This window comes from Peromyscus eremicus, chromosome 9 (genome assembly GCF_949786415.1).
Source record: "Peromyscus eremicus chromosome 9, PerEre_H2_v1, whole genome shotgun sequence".
Taxonomy (NCBI): Eukaryota; Metazoa; Chordata; class Mammalia; order Rodentia; family Cricetidae; genus Peromyscus; species Peromyscus eremicus.
Window position 1 is genome coordinate 70,873,801 of NC_081425.1, and position 18,371 is coordinate 70,892,171.

The 18,371-nt window shown below is 37.5% G+C and overlaps 1 protein-coding gene and 1 long non-coding RNA gene across 2 annotated transcripts in view; one reads left to right on the forward strand and one right to left on the reverse strand.

Moving 5' to 3' along the window:
- The first annotated feature begins 8,068 nt into the window (after positions 1–8,068).
- Positions 8,069–9,010, forward strand: LOC131920067 (olfactory receptor 734). Its single transcript, XM_059274486.1, has one exon. The coding sequence runs from the start codon at positions 8,069–8,071 to the stop codon at positions 9,008–9,010; it is 942 nt and encodes a 313-aa protein (XP_059130469.1).
- A 1,295-nt stretch (positions 9,011–10,305) lies between these two features.
- The window catches only part of LOC131920071 (uncharacterized), an 84,656-nt gene continuing 76,590 nt past the window's right edge, over positions 10,306–18,371 (reverse strand). Inside the window, exon 3 of the long non-coding RNA XR_009381490.1 lies at positions 10,306–10,548. This is a non-coding gene — a long non-coding RNA (uncharacterized LOC131920071). The remainder of the gene's footprint in view (positions 10,549–18,371) is intronic.

Genomic DNA, 18,371 nt, shown 5'->3' on the forward strand with positions numbered 1-18,371 from the left:
GCTTTCTTCCACTTTGGCTATCTTTAGACCCCAGAGAATTGATTTTCAGAGTTACATCCCATGATGTTAGTTAGCATATAGTCACATCAGGGTAAGAGCTGATAAATACCAAAATATAGACAATATAGCTTTCTCTGTGGGTGTGAGGAGAGGAATCTCCTACCTGCTATTTGTAGGCTCTGATCATATCCAGGCTGGCAAAGTAGTTGGTAGGTGGAACATACTGATACAATATTTATATAAATCATTTTAATTTTTAGACAGCATGAATATATTGATAGAAATAACTTTTAAAATTCTGTTAGAACAGTATTATGAAGCAGAAAACTTAAAGAAAGTATCTAGCATAAAGAATTGGGTGAAGTGGTGTCTGTGATGTTATATCTGAAGGTATTGGGATCAGTAGCACTAATAACTTTGAATGTAAATAGAAAAAAGTCAAAGATATTTACTTGAACCAATGTTGGTAGTACAAGTATTTTAAAATGAAAATTCTAGAATATAAATCAAATTAGGAGAGACTAAATGAGTTAGCAAACAGGTTTGTAAATATTTGCAATTTTTTTCTCAAACTCATTCATTCACCGATTTAAGAAATCCACTTAATTATCTACCCCTTCACAAAGTAAGAACCCTGAGCACCCTGTGTCCAAGGAATTATGCCAAGCTCCAGCTAGACATCGGACATGCTCTCTGGCTGAGAGGGGGCGAGTTTCCATTATATTTTTGCCAGAATGAAAGTTGAAATATTATAATGTAATTAGTTAAAAATCTTTATTGAAGATGTGGGGAGATTGTTGCTCTCAGAGTCCAGTCAATATTTCTATGGAGCTTTCTATAAATGATTCATGCCAAAATTCAGACATTTAGAAAGAAAGCTTTCTGACTGATGCTGAGGGAACAATAATGAATGATTAGCTGTCACATATGGCTATGGATTCAGAAACCTGGAAGTTCTGGTGTACACAAGTCAGATGCTCTTAATTTGCTTTCTAAGCTACTTTTCAGACTGTCAATTTTCAGATACAAGGGTAGTATTTCAATACAGAGAAATATAAACAGGTATCAAATGGTAGTATTTCAGAAATCATGGGGGTGGATGATGGTTTCCATATTGAACTTTACTTTGAAAGGGGATATAAATACACAAAAGCACACACACACATATGAATATGTATATATGTATATGAATATATATGTGTGTTTATCAACAACAATAATAAAAGAAGCTTGAGTGGTGGGTGGCATGGGAGGATTTCAAAGGAGGGTAGCTATGAGGGGCTGGAGAGAGGAAAGGGAAGGAGAAAAAGGAGGAAAGGAAATGATGTACTTCTATTTCAGTTAAAACATATTCAAATTAGCCTTCTCCAACAGAGTCTTACTGGTTATATTAACCACACTGGGGTAGACTCAATGCCCAGTGGTAGATGGCCAACACAAAACAAACTCAATGATACTTTTGTAGATTCTTTTTGGTCTCATATTGCTTTGCTTGGGCATTTTTTACCTTGCTGGTCTTTTGTGTTTATATTATGGTTTCTGATTTTGTTTTTTATGTGTATGTTTGTGTGTATTTCTTGTGGGTTTTTTTTGAATTATGACTTAGATTTATTTGCCTGTTGTTTTTCTAAAGAGAGAGAAGAAAGAAGATGTGGAGTTGGATGGGTGGGGGAAGTAGGGAGGATCTGAGAGGAGATGAGGGAGGGGAAAATATGATCAGAATATATTGTATGAAAAATATTTTCAATAAAAATAAATACAAAATTAAAAGATAAATATGTATGAAATTTTCAAAGATTAAATATCACCGAAAATTGAAATAAAAAGAAAGGGGAATGATAGCAAAAATTTGTTTCAGTTATGTACTAGTATTTTAAAAATTATTTTATCTTATTTTAATATATTATATATAATATGCTATATATGCTATATATGCTATATATGCTATATATATATATATATATATATATATATATATATATTGTCTGCATGGGGTTATATACACATGAGTGCAGGTGCCCATGGAGGCCGAAGAAGCTGGCATTGTGTGAGGATGTTGTGAGCTGCCAGTTGTGAGTGTTGGGAACCAATCTAGAATCCTCCGCAAGGGCAGTAAGTGCTCTTAACTGCTGAGCTGTTCTTCAGCCCCTCTTGCTGGGTACTTTAAAAATTTACATGCATGCATTCATTATTCTGGTAATAACGCCTCAAAGGTAGGTATGATTATTATCCCATTCTACAGAGGGACTCACTGTGACAGAGACAGATAAATGAATAACTAAAGGTTAGACGTCTAGTGGCTGTGTTGTGGTTAGAATAAAGACACAGGTCTCCATATGTACAATGATTTTCTAATTTTATTCTTCTATTTGTATATTTGTGTATGTGTAGGTTTGAGATACATGTAGCAAATCAACCTCAGCAGTTCTCAGATTAAAAGCAGAAATTCTCTTATCTTTCTTCTTATGCTTTCTTCCTACCATTTGTGTTATGTATATACACACCAAGCAAATTTTGCATGTTAATATTTTCTGCTACTGGTTTATTTATAATATTTATGGTTCCCAAGTCTTCACAGACCCCTCTATATAGTGAATGTGCTTTTGCAACTCTCTCCTAATGTGTCATGTAATACCATAGGCAAGCTCAGCAATCTAAGAGCAGGAAAATCAGTTTGACTTCTTTAGGTGTTGTGCATATTGACAGTGGTGAGCACACCATTACTTATGGTCACCACTTAATTCTTAATTTACCATTCCAGAGTTTACTCTCACTGAGATTTTATTTTCATAGAACATTAAATTTTAGACATAAAAATTTCCTTAAAAGTCTATTAAAATCTTAGCCTGGTGGTGGTGGGTGCACGCATTTAATCCCAGCACTTAGGAGGCAGAGGCTGGCTGATTTCTGATTTCAAGGTCAGCCTGATCTATAGAATGAGTTCCAGGACAGTCAGGGCTACACAGAGAAACCCTATCTCACAAAACTGAAAAGAAAAAAAAAGTCTGTTAAATTTCTTTATATTGACAGTGAGAAATTGTTGACAGCTGACTGACTAATACTCTCAACCTCCAAGATTTTGTTGGCTGTGTCCTACTGTGACTCCACGTATTTCAATTATTGCTCAAGACTCTGTCCCCCAAACTATAGAACTGGGGAACCCCTGTACATTAACCCACAGTTCTTTAAACTTATTTACTTGCAAAGCTTTTGAAACATTAAAAGTATATACTTTGATGTATATGTATCTGCAGGTGATATTTAGACATTGATTAGAACTATAAAGACCGAATAAACTCTCTAAATAATGATTTCCCCTGATTCTTCACCCCACTGTTTTAAATGTATTGTGTTATTATGCATTTTAGCATCTATCAGTCTCTGAGAACAGTTTTCTGTCTCTATATATCTCTACCTTCCTAATGTACTTACCAATGTTATCCCTGCCCTCTGACTTCACCCCTTTGAGAGCTACTACATCATACCACACGCTTTCTTCATTGTCCCTGTGACCAGCAGGTTAGAAAGGATAATATGCCTTCTGTCCTCTGGAGAGGCTTTTTCAGGAAAAAAAAAACACTGGAAAGGAGCTATTAATATTTTATCTTTTTGAAACACTTTAACTTACTTATTGACATGTGTAACCTATAATAATGTAATGTTATTTTTAGAAAAAAGGGATTTGTAGATTTCTTTTCCTGCATTACTACAGCATTTCGTTTCCCTTCTTTTTTTTTGTTCATTTTCCTAGTCTCAGTTTCGGCCATCATAGACTCCTCATATTCCATGCAAACAACATGACTAGGTTTACATTGTTAGCAAGACGAATTTCTGCACAAACTCTCATTTTTCCCCAAAGTGTTGGTTCCCTTGAGGAGGTCTCACAGTTCACTCACCTGTGGGGAAGGACTTTGTGTCCCTAGTTGTCTTCATAGGCATCCTCTAGATACTACATCCCTGAAGATTAAATAAAGAATAGACATTTGCCAAGTGTTTTCAAGAAGAGTGGGCTTTATCTAGAAATTTGGGGAACAAAGATAAGTGGATATAAGATGGAGAAAAAAATTCTTCAACTTTTCTAGTTTTTTTGGTAGTAAACACTAGAATAATTACCTGGCAGTCCAAGGAGAAATGCCCTGACTCATTTATGCAGGACTTATCTCCTACAAAAATTGCTCACAAACATTATGATTCCTGGCTATGGATTTTTACTGGCACAATGCCCAGTCTTTCTTAGACTGTGGCAGAGCATGAATATGTTTTATGGCAAGATCCAGGCCAGTTGTATTAAGGTCTCAGTAAGCCGCCAAATGAGCCTTGTTTTACACACAGAAGATACATCTTGTAAAATTACTGTTATGATATCAACGTCTAATTAGCTTTGGTAGTGTGGCAATAGTAACGCTGAATCCACTTTAAATCCTGCCAGTTGTGTCTCCTAAATATTCTCTAAATAAAATATTCACTGTTCTAAATAGCTGTTGCTGTCTTCCATTTAGCAGCTCACTTTTCCCTGAAATGTTTTCCCATTCTTTTTGCCACACAGCACCTAGAGTGACAGTCCTAAAGTTTAAACTTACTAAGCAATCTCCTAGAGTTTGTTATGAAAGGTATGAGAAGCAATTAAAACTTAATTTTATTATTGCAAGCTGCATGACTTATTCTCAGTGATATTGTTTTGCTTGTGTCAATTCTCTTTGCGTGTGTATGCATGTATGATGTACACGGTGTGCATTTGTATCCATGTTTGTGTATGCCGGGGTGCACAAGTGTGTACAGATATGTGCATGTGGAGGTGTGAAGCTGGCAATAGACATCCTACTTGATCACTCTTTACTTTTTAAAAATTAGCTTTACATTTATTTATTTTGTGTGCATCTTTCTGTCTCCTGTCTGTCTGTCTGTTTCTCTGTCTCTGTCTCTCTCTCACTCTGTGTGTGTGTGTGTGCACGTGTCCTATGACTTGCTTCCTGTGGAGGTCAGAGGACAACTTGAAGGAGTTGTCTCTCTCATTCCATCAACTGTATTCTGATGACTAAACTCAGATGGTCAGTCTTGGTGATAAGTGCCTTTTCCCACGGTGCATACCACTAGCCAACTACTTTATTTATTGCGGCATGGTTTCTTGCTGAATCTTCCCATCTCTACCTCCCGAGTGATGGAATTACAGGTACCGCTACCGCTCCTGCTTGTTTTTGATGTGAGTTCTGTGGATCTGAACTCCTGACTTTCCAAGTGTGTGGTGTGGTAAGTGCTTTATCTACAGAGCCAACTCCTCAGCTCCAAGTTTGATCATTTACAGTTATTCTGTTTCTTCTTTGATGGACAGTACAGAGCAGGCCACAGGAGAAATTAGATGATATACAAACGATCAGAAGTGCATTGTGATTCTCATGAAAATGCTAAGAAGCCTAGCATCTTGTAACAGTGTACTTCTTTGAGATATTCTTTTCTTTTCCTTATTGAGAGAGAAGTCATTTGATTAGGAACTACTAAATTAATCATTTTCATCTGCTTTTCTAAGAGCAGAATATCCACAGTATGTATTGGGATGTGCAGGATGCTCTTTGTGGAGGTCTTCTTGATGGTCAGAAACTCTAGGTTCACTCAGCAGTAACTACAAGTGAGCACAGTGTGATATATCTTTACATACTTGCTGTGTCAATACTAGGAAGGTCGTGGGCTGCCCTTTAAAGAGAAACCACCACTGCATTGAATCTCCTGAAATATGTCATTGGAGGTTAACATGTTTTAAGATGGCTTAGTGTTGAAAGCTGGAATAATACTTTTCTTTTGATTGAAATTGTTCTAAGCTGAACTCAAATTTCTCTGTTGCAGTAAGTGTGATTTGTAACTCACTGAGGCTGACACTGGGTTTCCCACGAATGGAGACAGGTGCTTTTTCTCTAAACAGTCTCACACTCTTGAGTTTTCTGAATACTTTTGTTTTTCTGGAAAGCTCTGGCCTTTCTTCCTGTACCCACCTGTTATCTTTCTTTTTAAAACAGAGATGCTGTATCATTGAAAGTCACACACTACTTACTGTAATTATGCATAAAATGACTTAGTAGGCTCCAAGGAAGAAACATCAGATTTCTTTAATTAACAATGTATGCAGTGTCTATAAGAATCAGTAACATCTGCTTGGTTTGATAAAACTCTAACTTGTGTTTTATACTTACTTTCATCTAAGCAAAACTGAAGGAATACAATACTATGTAGCACACCAGGAAACACAAGTATCACCATAGTTACAGCTGGCTGTTGATTATGAGAAAGAGGAAGCATCTTTAGAAAGCAAATATCTCATTTTCCCTCCCCATCTCTCTCTCTCTCTCTCTCTCTCTCTCTCTCTCTCTCTCTCTCTCTCTCTCTCTCTCTCTCTTGTTGCTGTTGATTGGCTCTTGCTCTATAGCACATGTTGACCTTTAACTTTCTATGTAACACAGTCTTTCTTCAGACGTGTGATATTTCTGCCTCAGTCTCCCAAGCTTGGCTCACAAGCACATGCTACCACACTTTGGCCTGACTGTTTTCTTTTTATTTGGTAGGTTTTCTTTCTCAGTAGTGCTGCACTTAATATTGAGTCTTAAGCAAAAATTTTGGGATACTTTTCTTCTTACTTTCTCTTGGAAATGGCAGAACCAACCAGTATGAGGCTGTGCTATGATGGCAAGCACACCTGTTTCTCAGGTGACTGGTCCTTCTTTCTGCCCTTTCTGAAGGTTGGCTTCACAGTTGAGGTAGTGATGAGCAAAGAGGATTTGATTGCAGGCAGAGGACTTCCTTTGTATTTAATTTTTCCCCACATTATATATTTTGATCATGTTTTTTTTTTTTTCTCCTCTCCCAACACCTTCCAGATCCCCCTCACCTCTCTACCCACCCAACTTCACTGGGTATACTAACTACGCTTCAGTCATGCTCTATGCCCATGCTCTATGTTGGCCAATACAAATGGACTTTAAGTTTTTTTTCATGGGTTTGTTTCATCTTGTTTTGCTTGGGTATTTTTTGGTATTTTTGTTTGTTTTATTTGTCATTTTCTTTCTTTTTGAGAGGAGGGGGAGAGAGAGTATTTTCACATGCACAGCCTGCATCACTGTTTCTTTTTTTCTGTTTACCTCTTACCAAGGTTTAAGCAATAAAATTTTGGTTATTCATTCACTGCATATAAAATCATGGGATTTATTTTTGTATAACTTAAAGTACTGGAAGCTGGGGAGAAAGCTCAGTGGTGCTTGGTGCTCTACAAGAGGACACACACACACACACACACACACACACAAACACACACACCCTTGTAATTAAAAATGATAAAATAAATTAAAAGCCACAAAGCACTGAAAGATCAGTGTACTTAATACTAGGACACAAGCTTAGTTTTCCAAAATGATCTAGAGAGAAGAGGCTGCATTTCTAATTGTCAGTCTAAATACTGGATAACTTTAAAAGTCAGCACACATATTGTTTACTAAACTGAGTATTTAAAGGAAGGGTAGATATTTGAAGAAAAGATTGCCAGTGAGTTTTGTAAAAAATAGAATTTTACAAGATTAAGGAGTTGATATTTGGCTTTCAAGTATTTGTCACTGTCCTGAAGTAGGTTTCTAAGTGTGTGACATAGTTCATATGGTTTCAGTAATGCCTCATTTATGAGATCATCATTTACTTTCTATATCTTGTTTTTTTAAAATATGAAATGAGGAAAGCAAAGATATAATACCATCTCTTTAAGTTTTTATTTTCACGTGTGTGGATGTTTTGCTCGCCTATGTGTCTGTCCAGCCCATGCACACCTGGTGCCCATGAAGACCAGAAAGGAAGGCTGGGTACTCTGGGCCTAAAATTACAGATTATTATTAGCTGCTGTATGGGTGGTGAGAACTGAACTGAGGTTTTTCTGCAAGAGCACTGAGCCATCTTCCAGCCCCCCATAATGCGATCTCTTAATGATAAGAATATATTATAACTTTGAAAATAGTGATAAAATTCTAATTAAATATTATTTGGAGTCCTTACATTTCCTTTGATTTTCCATAGCTACAATGAAGAATTATTTGAACAAATGGAGCCGGTAAATGACACCACCGTGACAGAGTTTGTTCTCACCGGTCTATCTCAGACTCGAGAAGTGCAGCTAGTCTTGTTTGTTATATTTTTATCCTTCTATTTATTTATACTTCCAGTGAATATCCTTATTATCTGTACCATCAGGCTTGATCCCCATCTGAGTTCTCCTATGTATTTCCTGCTGGCTAATCTCGCCTTTCTTGATATTTGGTACTCCTCTATCACCGCACCTAAGATGCTGGTAGACTTCTTTGCGGAAAGGAAGATCATTTCCTTTGGTGGGTGCATTGCTCAGCTCTTCTTTCTGCACTTTGTTGGGGCCTCGGAGATGTTCCTGCTCACGGTGATGGCCTTTGACCGTTACGCTGCCATTTGCCGCCCTCTCCACTACGCTACCATCATGAACCGACGTCTCTGTTGTATCTTAGTGGCTCTCTCCTGGACAGGGGGCTTCGTTCATTCTATAATACAGGTGGCTCTCATTGTTAGACTCCCGTTTTGTGGGCCCAATGAATTAGACAATTATTTTTGTGACATCACACAGGTTGTCCGGATTGCCTGTGCCAACACTTTCCCTGAGGAGTTAGTGATGATCTTTAGCAGTGGTCTGATTTCTGTGGTGTGCTTCATTGCTCTGTTAATGTCTTATGCCTTCCTTCTGGCCATGCTCAAGAAACACTCAAGTTCAGGTGAGAGCACCAGCAGGGCTGTATCCACCTGCTATTCCCACATCACCATAGTAGTGCTAATGTTTGGACCATCCATCTACATTTATGCTCGCCCATTTGACTCATTTTCTCTAGATAAAGTGGTATCTGTGTTTCATACTGTGATATTCCCTTTACTCAACCCCATCATCTATACATTGCGAAACAAGGAAGTAAAGGGAGCCATGAAGAAGTTGGTGAATAGATACATTTTTTGTAAAGAAAAGTGAAAAATAAATGATACATTTTACATTCTGTGAAAGTAGGAAGTGGTGGTAATGTTGCTTTCACTTCTTCTTATTTGAATTCTAAGATTTATTTATTTTTATTTAGAATGTATAAATGTTTTGTTTGCATCTATATATGTGCACCATGTGCATGTCTAGTGTCCACAGAAGTCAGAAGAAGGCCTTGGATCCCTTGGAACTAGAGTTATAGAGGATTGTAAACCAGTATGTAGGTTCTGGGAACAAAGTCCTCTGTAAGAGCAGCAGATGTCCTCAACCACTGAGTCCCTTATTTTTTAAACTCATCAGTTTCCTACATTTCCTTTTAAGATAAAACACAAATGTATTAAAATGGAAACAAATTTTCATATACATCCTGAAGACCATTATCAGAATTTAGATTTAATAAGGGTCTCCTAAAACACACATTTTTATTAATTGTTCATGAGCAACTACTCTAGAGCAGGTCTGTAAGGAAAATGCTGTGAAATAATAAAATAAATATGACTTTGTAGATATGTTCATTATCCTTCAAGAAATGGCCAGCAAGTGAACATAATTTCATGCCACCAAATTAAGTATTGCTGTTGTATTTCATTCTAGGCCCAGTAGGAGTTTTCAGCAAAGTATCTTTCTGAGCCTGGAAAACATTCTTTGTTTTGCCTTTTGTTTCCAACTCTCCCAAATGAGATAGAAATTGAGAATTCTGTTCTATAAGCCACCTCAACTCCTACTTCAGGCAGCATGCACTGAACAGCATTACTGACAAATCTCAAGCTTTTTTACCAATTATGGAAACAATATTTATGCATTCAGAACACAATGTATTTTGTTATAAGATTTTTCCTATTTCAAATGTATTCTCCAGTCAACTCACAGGTTTTATAGCCTACATGATAACCTTCAGAGTGAAGCCAGGCCTGAAGGAAAAGGGCTCTAGGCTGACTGGGATCAGTAGACAAACAGCTGCACACTTTAGACACAAACCATATTTCTCCTTCTTTTCTTCTGTTTGTTTCCCATGCTTGCTGATTTCCTGTGTCATATTCAATAAATTGAGCATTACAATTAATATTTAAAATTTGCAATATAATTCAGTTATTTCCCATTAAATCATGTTTTGTAGTTTATATAGATGATACCTACTTAGGTATGATGTACTCTGTGGACTAGTAAATTGTTTAGTAGGGGTTAATTTCTTATTCTCTGATGCTTAGAACTCAATTAATGACCATATTTCAGAATATAAAAGGTAGGTATAAATATATGAATGATGAAAAATAATCCCAGAGATAATATTTATTTATTATGATCACTTATTTACAGAGATGCTTTTCTTATTTAGGAGATAATTTATGCCTAAACCAGTGTATTGCAAGTACACAGGATCTCCATGGTATATAACGTTGACTGTTTGGTTTGAACTTTTTTTTCTTACATTGACCTTCTTCCATTTTCTGTGCTCAACATAACTTCTCTTCTAGGAACACAATGACAGAGTGGATTTCTGATTCCTGAATATTGAGTTGATTCCTCATCATCTGGAAATGAATATAGCAGTGGGCTTCTATAAGTTTTGAAACAATCTAAAAGTGTGAAAATACAAAAGATATATACGTACATAATAAATAATGAATTATCTTTACAGATTTCATATCATTTTATTGTCTTTCTTTAAAATCAGAAGCAGCTAATATAGGGTCAGAAGTCGTTTTTGTCTTTATAACTTATGCTTGTGTAGTTATTAATAACTTCTACAGTTATTAATAATATTATTTGAAAAGAGACCATTCACTATTTGTGGTTTTTAAATATCACTATAAGAATATTTGCTGCACATATTGAAGCTTGTAATGTAAAGGCAAAGAAGTAGTAGCAGGATAATTGTTTACTTAGAAAAATCATCTGAAGCTAAAAGTTAATATTGACAGGAAAGGGGGAACCTTTGTCAAACTACTGATTCATGACCTAGCCTGACTCATGGAAGAAATAATTAGAATAAAGAGTAGGTAGAACATTTTCCATTCCCACCATTCAGTGAGTGGAGATGATTTTTAATAGATCTAACAAAAATCCTTAAGTTTATTTTCCAAATAAACATGTTTCTCCTGCTTTCGGTCACGAAAAAAAGTTCATTAGAAGTTCAAAATGTGTGACCACATGAATATGACATAGTGGCCTGTCTCACTGAATTACTTGTTCCCAAATGCCAATATTGCTAACACTGAGAACCAACTTAGATAATGAACAGTGGCAGGAGAGACAGGTATTACCGACACCATGCATTACCCTGGGATAGCCAGTGCCACAGCGCCATCTTTCAGTGATCCAGCACCATCACCAGCAAAGTCCCAAATTTGCCGAAAGTCTTTTCCCCATGTAAAGTATTATTATGCATTTCTTCCTGGTTAAGGTAAACTATCCTTTATGGGTTTTTTTTTTGCCCTTTTTATTCTTCCTGTCTCTGTTATTCTGTTTTTCCCTTCAGAGTCTGTTATTGAAGTTCTATTTTCACAACAAGAAATATATAGACTTAGCAACTTACTCCTCTTAGCCAAAGACTGAAGTTGTATTTAATTAGATTGATTTGTGTGAAACTTTACAACCTTGATTTGATTCATCTCATATAATTTTTGCTAACCTCAATAGCATCCAGATGGACTTTACTAGATCTAATAAAAGTCCCCAGCTGTATTTTACATTTCTCCTGCTTATAATTACTAAAAAAAAAAAAAAAAAAAAAAGCTCAAAATATGTGATTGTATGAATAATGACACAAAATGCCATGGGCAATATTTTGAAAAACATATCCCAGAGATCCATAGCGTTCTTTAATAAAACATAAAGTTCATCCAGCTCTATTAAATCTAGGTCATTTGACCTACCATGCTTTGTTTTGTAATCTAATTGACCATTTCTATGTAAATGGGGGAGGTGGGGTATGAAGTAAAAAACTATTTGCAGAAATAAGTGTGACTTTCAGATTTTATACCAAAATTTTTTTATTTAATTTACTTAAATCTTTATTTTATTTTATTATTTGTTTAAACAATATTGAAGAGTTTCCAACTGTGTGATGAAAGTCTAGGAAGTTGTTTCCAAGAACTCTTTTCAAGAAATTATCAGGAAACAACTAATAATGTAAAGTATAAGAAGCTAGAATGAAAGATTGTTATTATGTATTAATATTTCATAATTCATAAAATGTTAGTTTTATTAAGATATGTTTATGTTGGCTATATCTTGATAATCAACTAAAAATCAAGAGCTGGGCACACCTGTGAAGGACTTTTCTTGATTAGATCATTTGAGGTCAGGAGACCCATCTCAAATATTTTGGTGGGAGCCCACATAAAAGGATTTGAAAGAAGGAAGTGTTTTGTTTCTTACCTCCCTGCTCTCTCTTGAACTGGCAAGTTCATCTGTCCTGTTGCTGAGGCATTCCTTCATTGGTATTAAAATATTTCTTCAGGATTCTAACAGACTAAAGACCAGCACACCAGAATGGCACTGCTGACACATTTAGTCTTATAGACTGAAAAAAGCAAAAAAACAAAACAAAACAAAGCAAAAACAACCCCCCTCCCCCCAAAAAAACCCAACCAAAACAAAACAAAACATTGGCTTTTCCACTGGGAGATATCTGTTGTTGAATTACTCTCATACAGCCATAAGCCACTCCAATAAACCCACTTTTTTTTTTTTTTTGAGACAGGCTTTCTCGATGTAGCTTTGGAGCCTGTCCTGGAACTCACTCTGTAGCCCAGGCTGGCCTCGAACTCACAGAGATCCGCCTGCCTCTGCCTCCCGAGGGCTGGGATTAAATGTGTGCGCCACCACTGCCTGGCTACTAAACCCACTTTTAATTCATTCTATCATTTCTGTTCCTCTAGAGAACCCTAAATGAAACAATATTAAACTAATAACATATGACAAAAGTCTAGATAGGGATGGCAAAGTGAAATAAAATGCCATGAAACCAGAATTATAGTATTTAATTTCATTTACATCCTGAACATTTCACTAAAAACAGATACATATGTTGGATAAACATCTTTAGACATGGTCAAAATTAAACCCATACATCATACAGAATATTGACAGTCTAAAACTAAAATGAAATTTTGAGTTCAGAGTGATGAATGAAGAGAAATTGCTATATAGAAAATTTTTCTGTGAATATATGTTCTGTTTTTCAAGGTTGGAAAGAAGAAATAGGGGTGAAAATGTATAGGTGATAAAGACCAAGGCTCACATAATGATACATTTGCAACCAGTAGAGGTCACCAAAAGATTCATTTTCAGAGTGGAAATAAAGCATTTCTTTATAAATCACCCAGTAATAAGATGTAAGAGAAAAAAAGGACTCCTGAACCATATGGGTGTAAATAAGACTTTCCTTTCAATTTTTGTTGGTACTTATTATACCAACCATTGACTTTCATTATGATATTTTTATACATGAATGTAAGTTGGTACTTTGTTCCTTCTTTTAAGCCGAACTACCTACTAGTATGGGTTCTCTAGAGAAACAGAACAAATAGAATAACTGCATATCACAAAAGGGGGAATTATTTGATTGACTTGTGCTATATCAGCTGGCTAGTTTAATAATGGTTGATGGCATATGAGAGCAGTTGAGAATATGAAAGGGCTCAGTCCATGAGGCTCGATGCCTTAGTATTCCTAGTTTGGCACCAAATGCTCTGTAGGTTCATAGAGAGCTGCTGGTCTTTCAGTCCAGATTAGAAAGCCAAGAAACTGGGTTTTAATGGCATGAAAGGATGGCAGCAGCAGCAGCACAGCAACAACAACAACAACAACAACAACAACAACAACAACAACCCTGGGATACGCGCCACACGCCTGCTAGAAACCAAGTCAGGGAAGCAGGCAGCACTGCCTTCCCCGTGGACTCTGAATAGTTGGGTCGCTGGAGAATGGTGTGAGCCAATTTCAGGGAGGATCTTCCCACCCCAGTTAATCCTTCTAGGAAATGCTCTGACAGACCTTCCCAGATCCAACCAGGAAATCAAGATCAACCTTCTAGTCTAGTTAGATTTGGGTTGCTATAATTAAAACACTGACCCAAAACAGTTTAAAGGAAGAAAGGATTTATTTGGTTTATACTTCCATGTTACATTCCCTCACTGAGAGAAGTCAGGGCAGGAACTCAAGCAAGAACTTGAAGCTGAAATCTGGGAAGGAACACTGCTTGCTGTTTCACTCAGATATCCATATTTGGAGTTCTTTTTTCCAACAAATATATTTATTGATTATTTGGCAATTTCACATAATGTACCCTGATCACACTCATCTAGACCTCCCAGTTCTGCCTCCTAACCCTTATCCCCCCCCAACTAAATGAAGAAAAAATTCCATTTGTGTTGTGTTGCACATATACTCAATGGAGTATAGCCAAATTCCCAGTGACCAGCCCCTTGAGGATAGGAACAGGAGGATCAGGTGAGTGGGGAATAGAGGGAGAGAGTATCGGGAGAGACAAGTGTAATTGGTGGGCATTTCGGGGACAAGGTAAAAACCCAGTGCAATGGAAACTCCCAGGAATCTATGAGCATGACCCTAGTGAAGACTCCTAGTAATGGGGCACACAGAGCCTGAACTGGCCATCTCCTGTAACCAGACAAGGCTTCCAGTGGAGGGATTGGGACCCAACACAGCCATAAAACCTTTGACCTACAATTTGTTCTGCCTGAAAGATGTGCTGGGGTAAATGTGGCACAGAACTTGTGGGAATGGCCAACTAATGACTGGTCCAGCCTGAGACCTACGCCACCAGAAGGTTTCATGCCTGATATTGTCTGGAGGGCCAGGAACTAGAAACTGCATAGCCAAGAGACCTAGGGTAGAACCAAATATGACTGACAAAAAAAATGTCAAAGAACTGATTCCTACTGATTCTCTGCTATACTTGTAGCCTGGAGCCTCGCACTGTGGCCATCAGAGAGGCTTCATCTAGCCACTTACAGGAGCAGAAACAGAGACCCAAAGTCAAACATTAGGCAGAACTCAGGGAATCCTGTGGAAGAGGGAGAGGAAGGGTGTAGGAGCCAGAGGGTCAAGGACACCACAAGAAAACCCACAGAATCAACTAAACAGGGATCATAGGGGCTCACAGAGACTGAACTGACAATCAGGGAGCCTGGATGGGTCTGACGTAGGCCCTCTGCATATATGTTTTAGTTCTGTAGCTTGCTCTTCTTGTGGGACTCTTAACAGGGGGAGCAGTGGTTGTCTCTTACTCTGTTGCCTGCTTTTCGGACTCCTCTCCTCCTACTGGGTTGCCTTGTCCAGCCTTAATATGAGGGAAGGTACCTAGTCTTATTGTAACTTGATGTGCATGTTTGGTTGATGTTCCTGGGAGACCTGTTTTTTTTTTTTTTTTTTTTTTTAGAAGGGAAATACAGGAGGAGTGGAAATTACAGGGAAACTGCAGTCAGGGTGTAACATATGAGAGAACATAAAAAAAAGAAAGAAAGAAAACTGAGTCCTTTCCTACCCCTTACTCCTGCCAGAAGCCATCAACTGTGGAGAGCTACACCCAAGCATCCTTATCACAATTTGTAGCAGTTCCTTTTGATGGCCTTCTGTATAGGCTGTTACTTTCTGGGGGGCAGGGTGAAGTGGAGTGGAGTTAGGGATTGTGACAGAAGCCTTTTATGTCCCTCTTTCTCAACTGCGAGTCTGCAGTCATTGGTACCTCTGCAAAGGAAGCTTCCTTGTCCTTTAAAGTCAGTGGGAGCATGGATCACGGACTTCCTACACAGCCCAGGACCCCCTGTCTAGGGATGGGGTCCCACAGTAGTCTAGGCCTTCTTATATCAATGATAATGAAGACAATCTCCTACAGGCCAATGTGTTCTGGGTATCCCTTAAATGAAGTATCTTTCTCAGGCAAACTGAAGTTGTTTCAAGTGGAGGCTGTAGGATACCTAGCTTGTCAACTTGTCACTCCACTATATCTCCTTATGCCATGCTAAATTTCCAAATGAAGACAGTAAAGTGGTCATAACCACCTCCCCAGTATTGTCCAATAATAGAAGGCAAAGTCTTTTGAGGAATAAGTGGTCTTTTAATATCCCATGAACTTAACTATGATAATATAGATTTAACAATATTTAACTACAGATACTATCTTAATCAATGTTATGTTACATGGTAAATAAATAGAAAGAAGGAAACACGAATATCTGCTTAATATTGTTGGTAGTCAGCCTGTTCTCACCGAAGAGAAGGAGAACAGGACTAGCTACTTATGAATTTGAAGTTTTTATTGGGCCATACAGACCTGGCCTTGGGCCCACACTCCTGTGACTACCATTCTAAAAAGAAAGGCCCAAGCTGAGTGAGCAAGGGGTTTATAAAGGTAAAAACTGTAAGTTTGGAAAACCCTGTCGACATAGCTGTGATGACTGCTAGCAAGCTTGGGCGGATATGAATTTTTATTAATAGGGCACAGTTGTGTTACCATGGTGCTTCTGTTTGTTTGGGGAGCAGAAAGCCTTGTGGTTACACAGGCAGAACAACGTAGGTTAGCAAAAATTTCTGTAAGTATTGTACAAGCCTGAGGGTCAGGCTGACTTCAGTTTTACCAGAGGTCAGGTCATAGCAAGTATGTTTTACACACATACACACACACACACACACACACACACACACACACTCACACACGCATGCACACATGCATATTCTTAACTAAATAGGCAGAAACACTCATATTGATTTTAATCTTGTTTCTATAACTAGTCATGTGGTTTTATTGCTGGTTCATTTTCTATAGTTCTATAGTACCCATTCTGTATTCCAGCCACACTTAGTAAACACCTCAGCAGGTCTTTATTAATTGTTAATTGTTTTCTCTGGTAGAAGTATCTATAATGCCTTTCATTTGGCCTTTAAACCACAATAGCCCCTATTCTACAGGTCAAGGGAGCATTATGGGACTATTCTATCTTCTGAGTATATATATATATATCTATATATCTATCCTATACTTATTAGGCTTCCAGGACCAAGGAAATAATCATGGGATGAGTTTGGGTATCCAGTGGACTTCTTATAAGGATTGAAAAAGTACTTAAAAGGTTTCCAATTCATTCCACTTCTGGCAACACTATGATTAAAGGATAAAGGTCTCTAGAAGTCAGACAGTTGTGCATTTTCCTTGCCTGTGATGTCCATTATGATAAGTATACACATCTAGCCTCCAGTGGTTTAATGTTGCCACTTAGCCCTTGCTACTCTGTGGTCTATTTAGAAACACTGCATTTAAATGATCCAGTTTAGCATTCATGGCTCCTATTTTGAATTCTGACATATGAAGAAAAATAATGACGGAGATCACTAGGTAGCTGGGACCCTTCCACAGATGCATTTCTTAGAGCATCAGCGAAGGGCTTGTCTTCTAGATACTCCCATTGTGGATATTGAATTTCACATGGCAAATCTGTTCTCGCATTCTAGTTTCTCCAGGCCTTTGATTCTTTCCATTAATATTAGATCATGAGTTATCAGGCATCTCCAGCTTATTTTCAGCAGGGCGTCTTTTCATTACTATTTTTAGACAATTAATCAAATTTTAAAAACTGAGCTGGAACATTTAACTTAAATTCCATTATCGATTAATTGATTCATATCAATACATGCAGCTTAATCTAGTTTTATGATCCTTTCCCCATTTTGCCACACTTTCAAAATCCATTCCCATACATATTCTTCAAACTTTTGCTATATGAATTAGAAAATTCAAAAAGGTTTTTTATGAGTTTAGCATATTCTCATGGGTCACAATTTGTACCTCACTGCTAGAGATGCTTATGGTTGAGTCGGATTATAGGTGTAGAGGCAAAAAGAAATAGACATGTTATCATGAGGCCCCAGGCCTGGAACAAGAACTACAGCCAACTAAGGAACGCTAAGAGTGGGGGAAATAGTCTTCCCCAGAGGAGACGCCCCACCCCTAACTGATTATCCAGTACCATGTTCAGGTTAAAGGTCTAGTGAGAAAGGGTCTGGAATAAGTGTAACAGTCAATTCTTTTGAAAAATACATGGGATTTCTTTCATAAGAATGGGTCCTATGGACTAGGAAACAATGCTCAGGAGTCTGGGATAATATAATAGTCTTGGGGATTCAGGTGAGGTCTGGTTCTACAGATAGCAAACATTCACTAGATTATTGGCTACATCCAATCCCAGATTTCTGGGTGGAACACAGGTGTAAATCTTTTCCATTGAAGAGAAAGCCTGCAAGTTTAACATTTCTGGTTTCCTTTGTGCTATCTATGAGCATGAGGAGGGAGGGAGGAAGACAAATATAGAAGGAAGGAAGTTAATTAAAATAA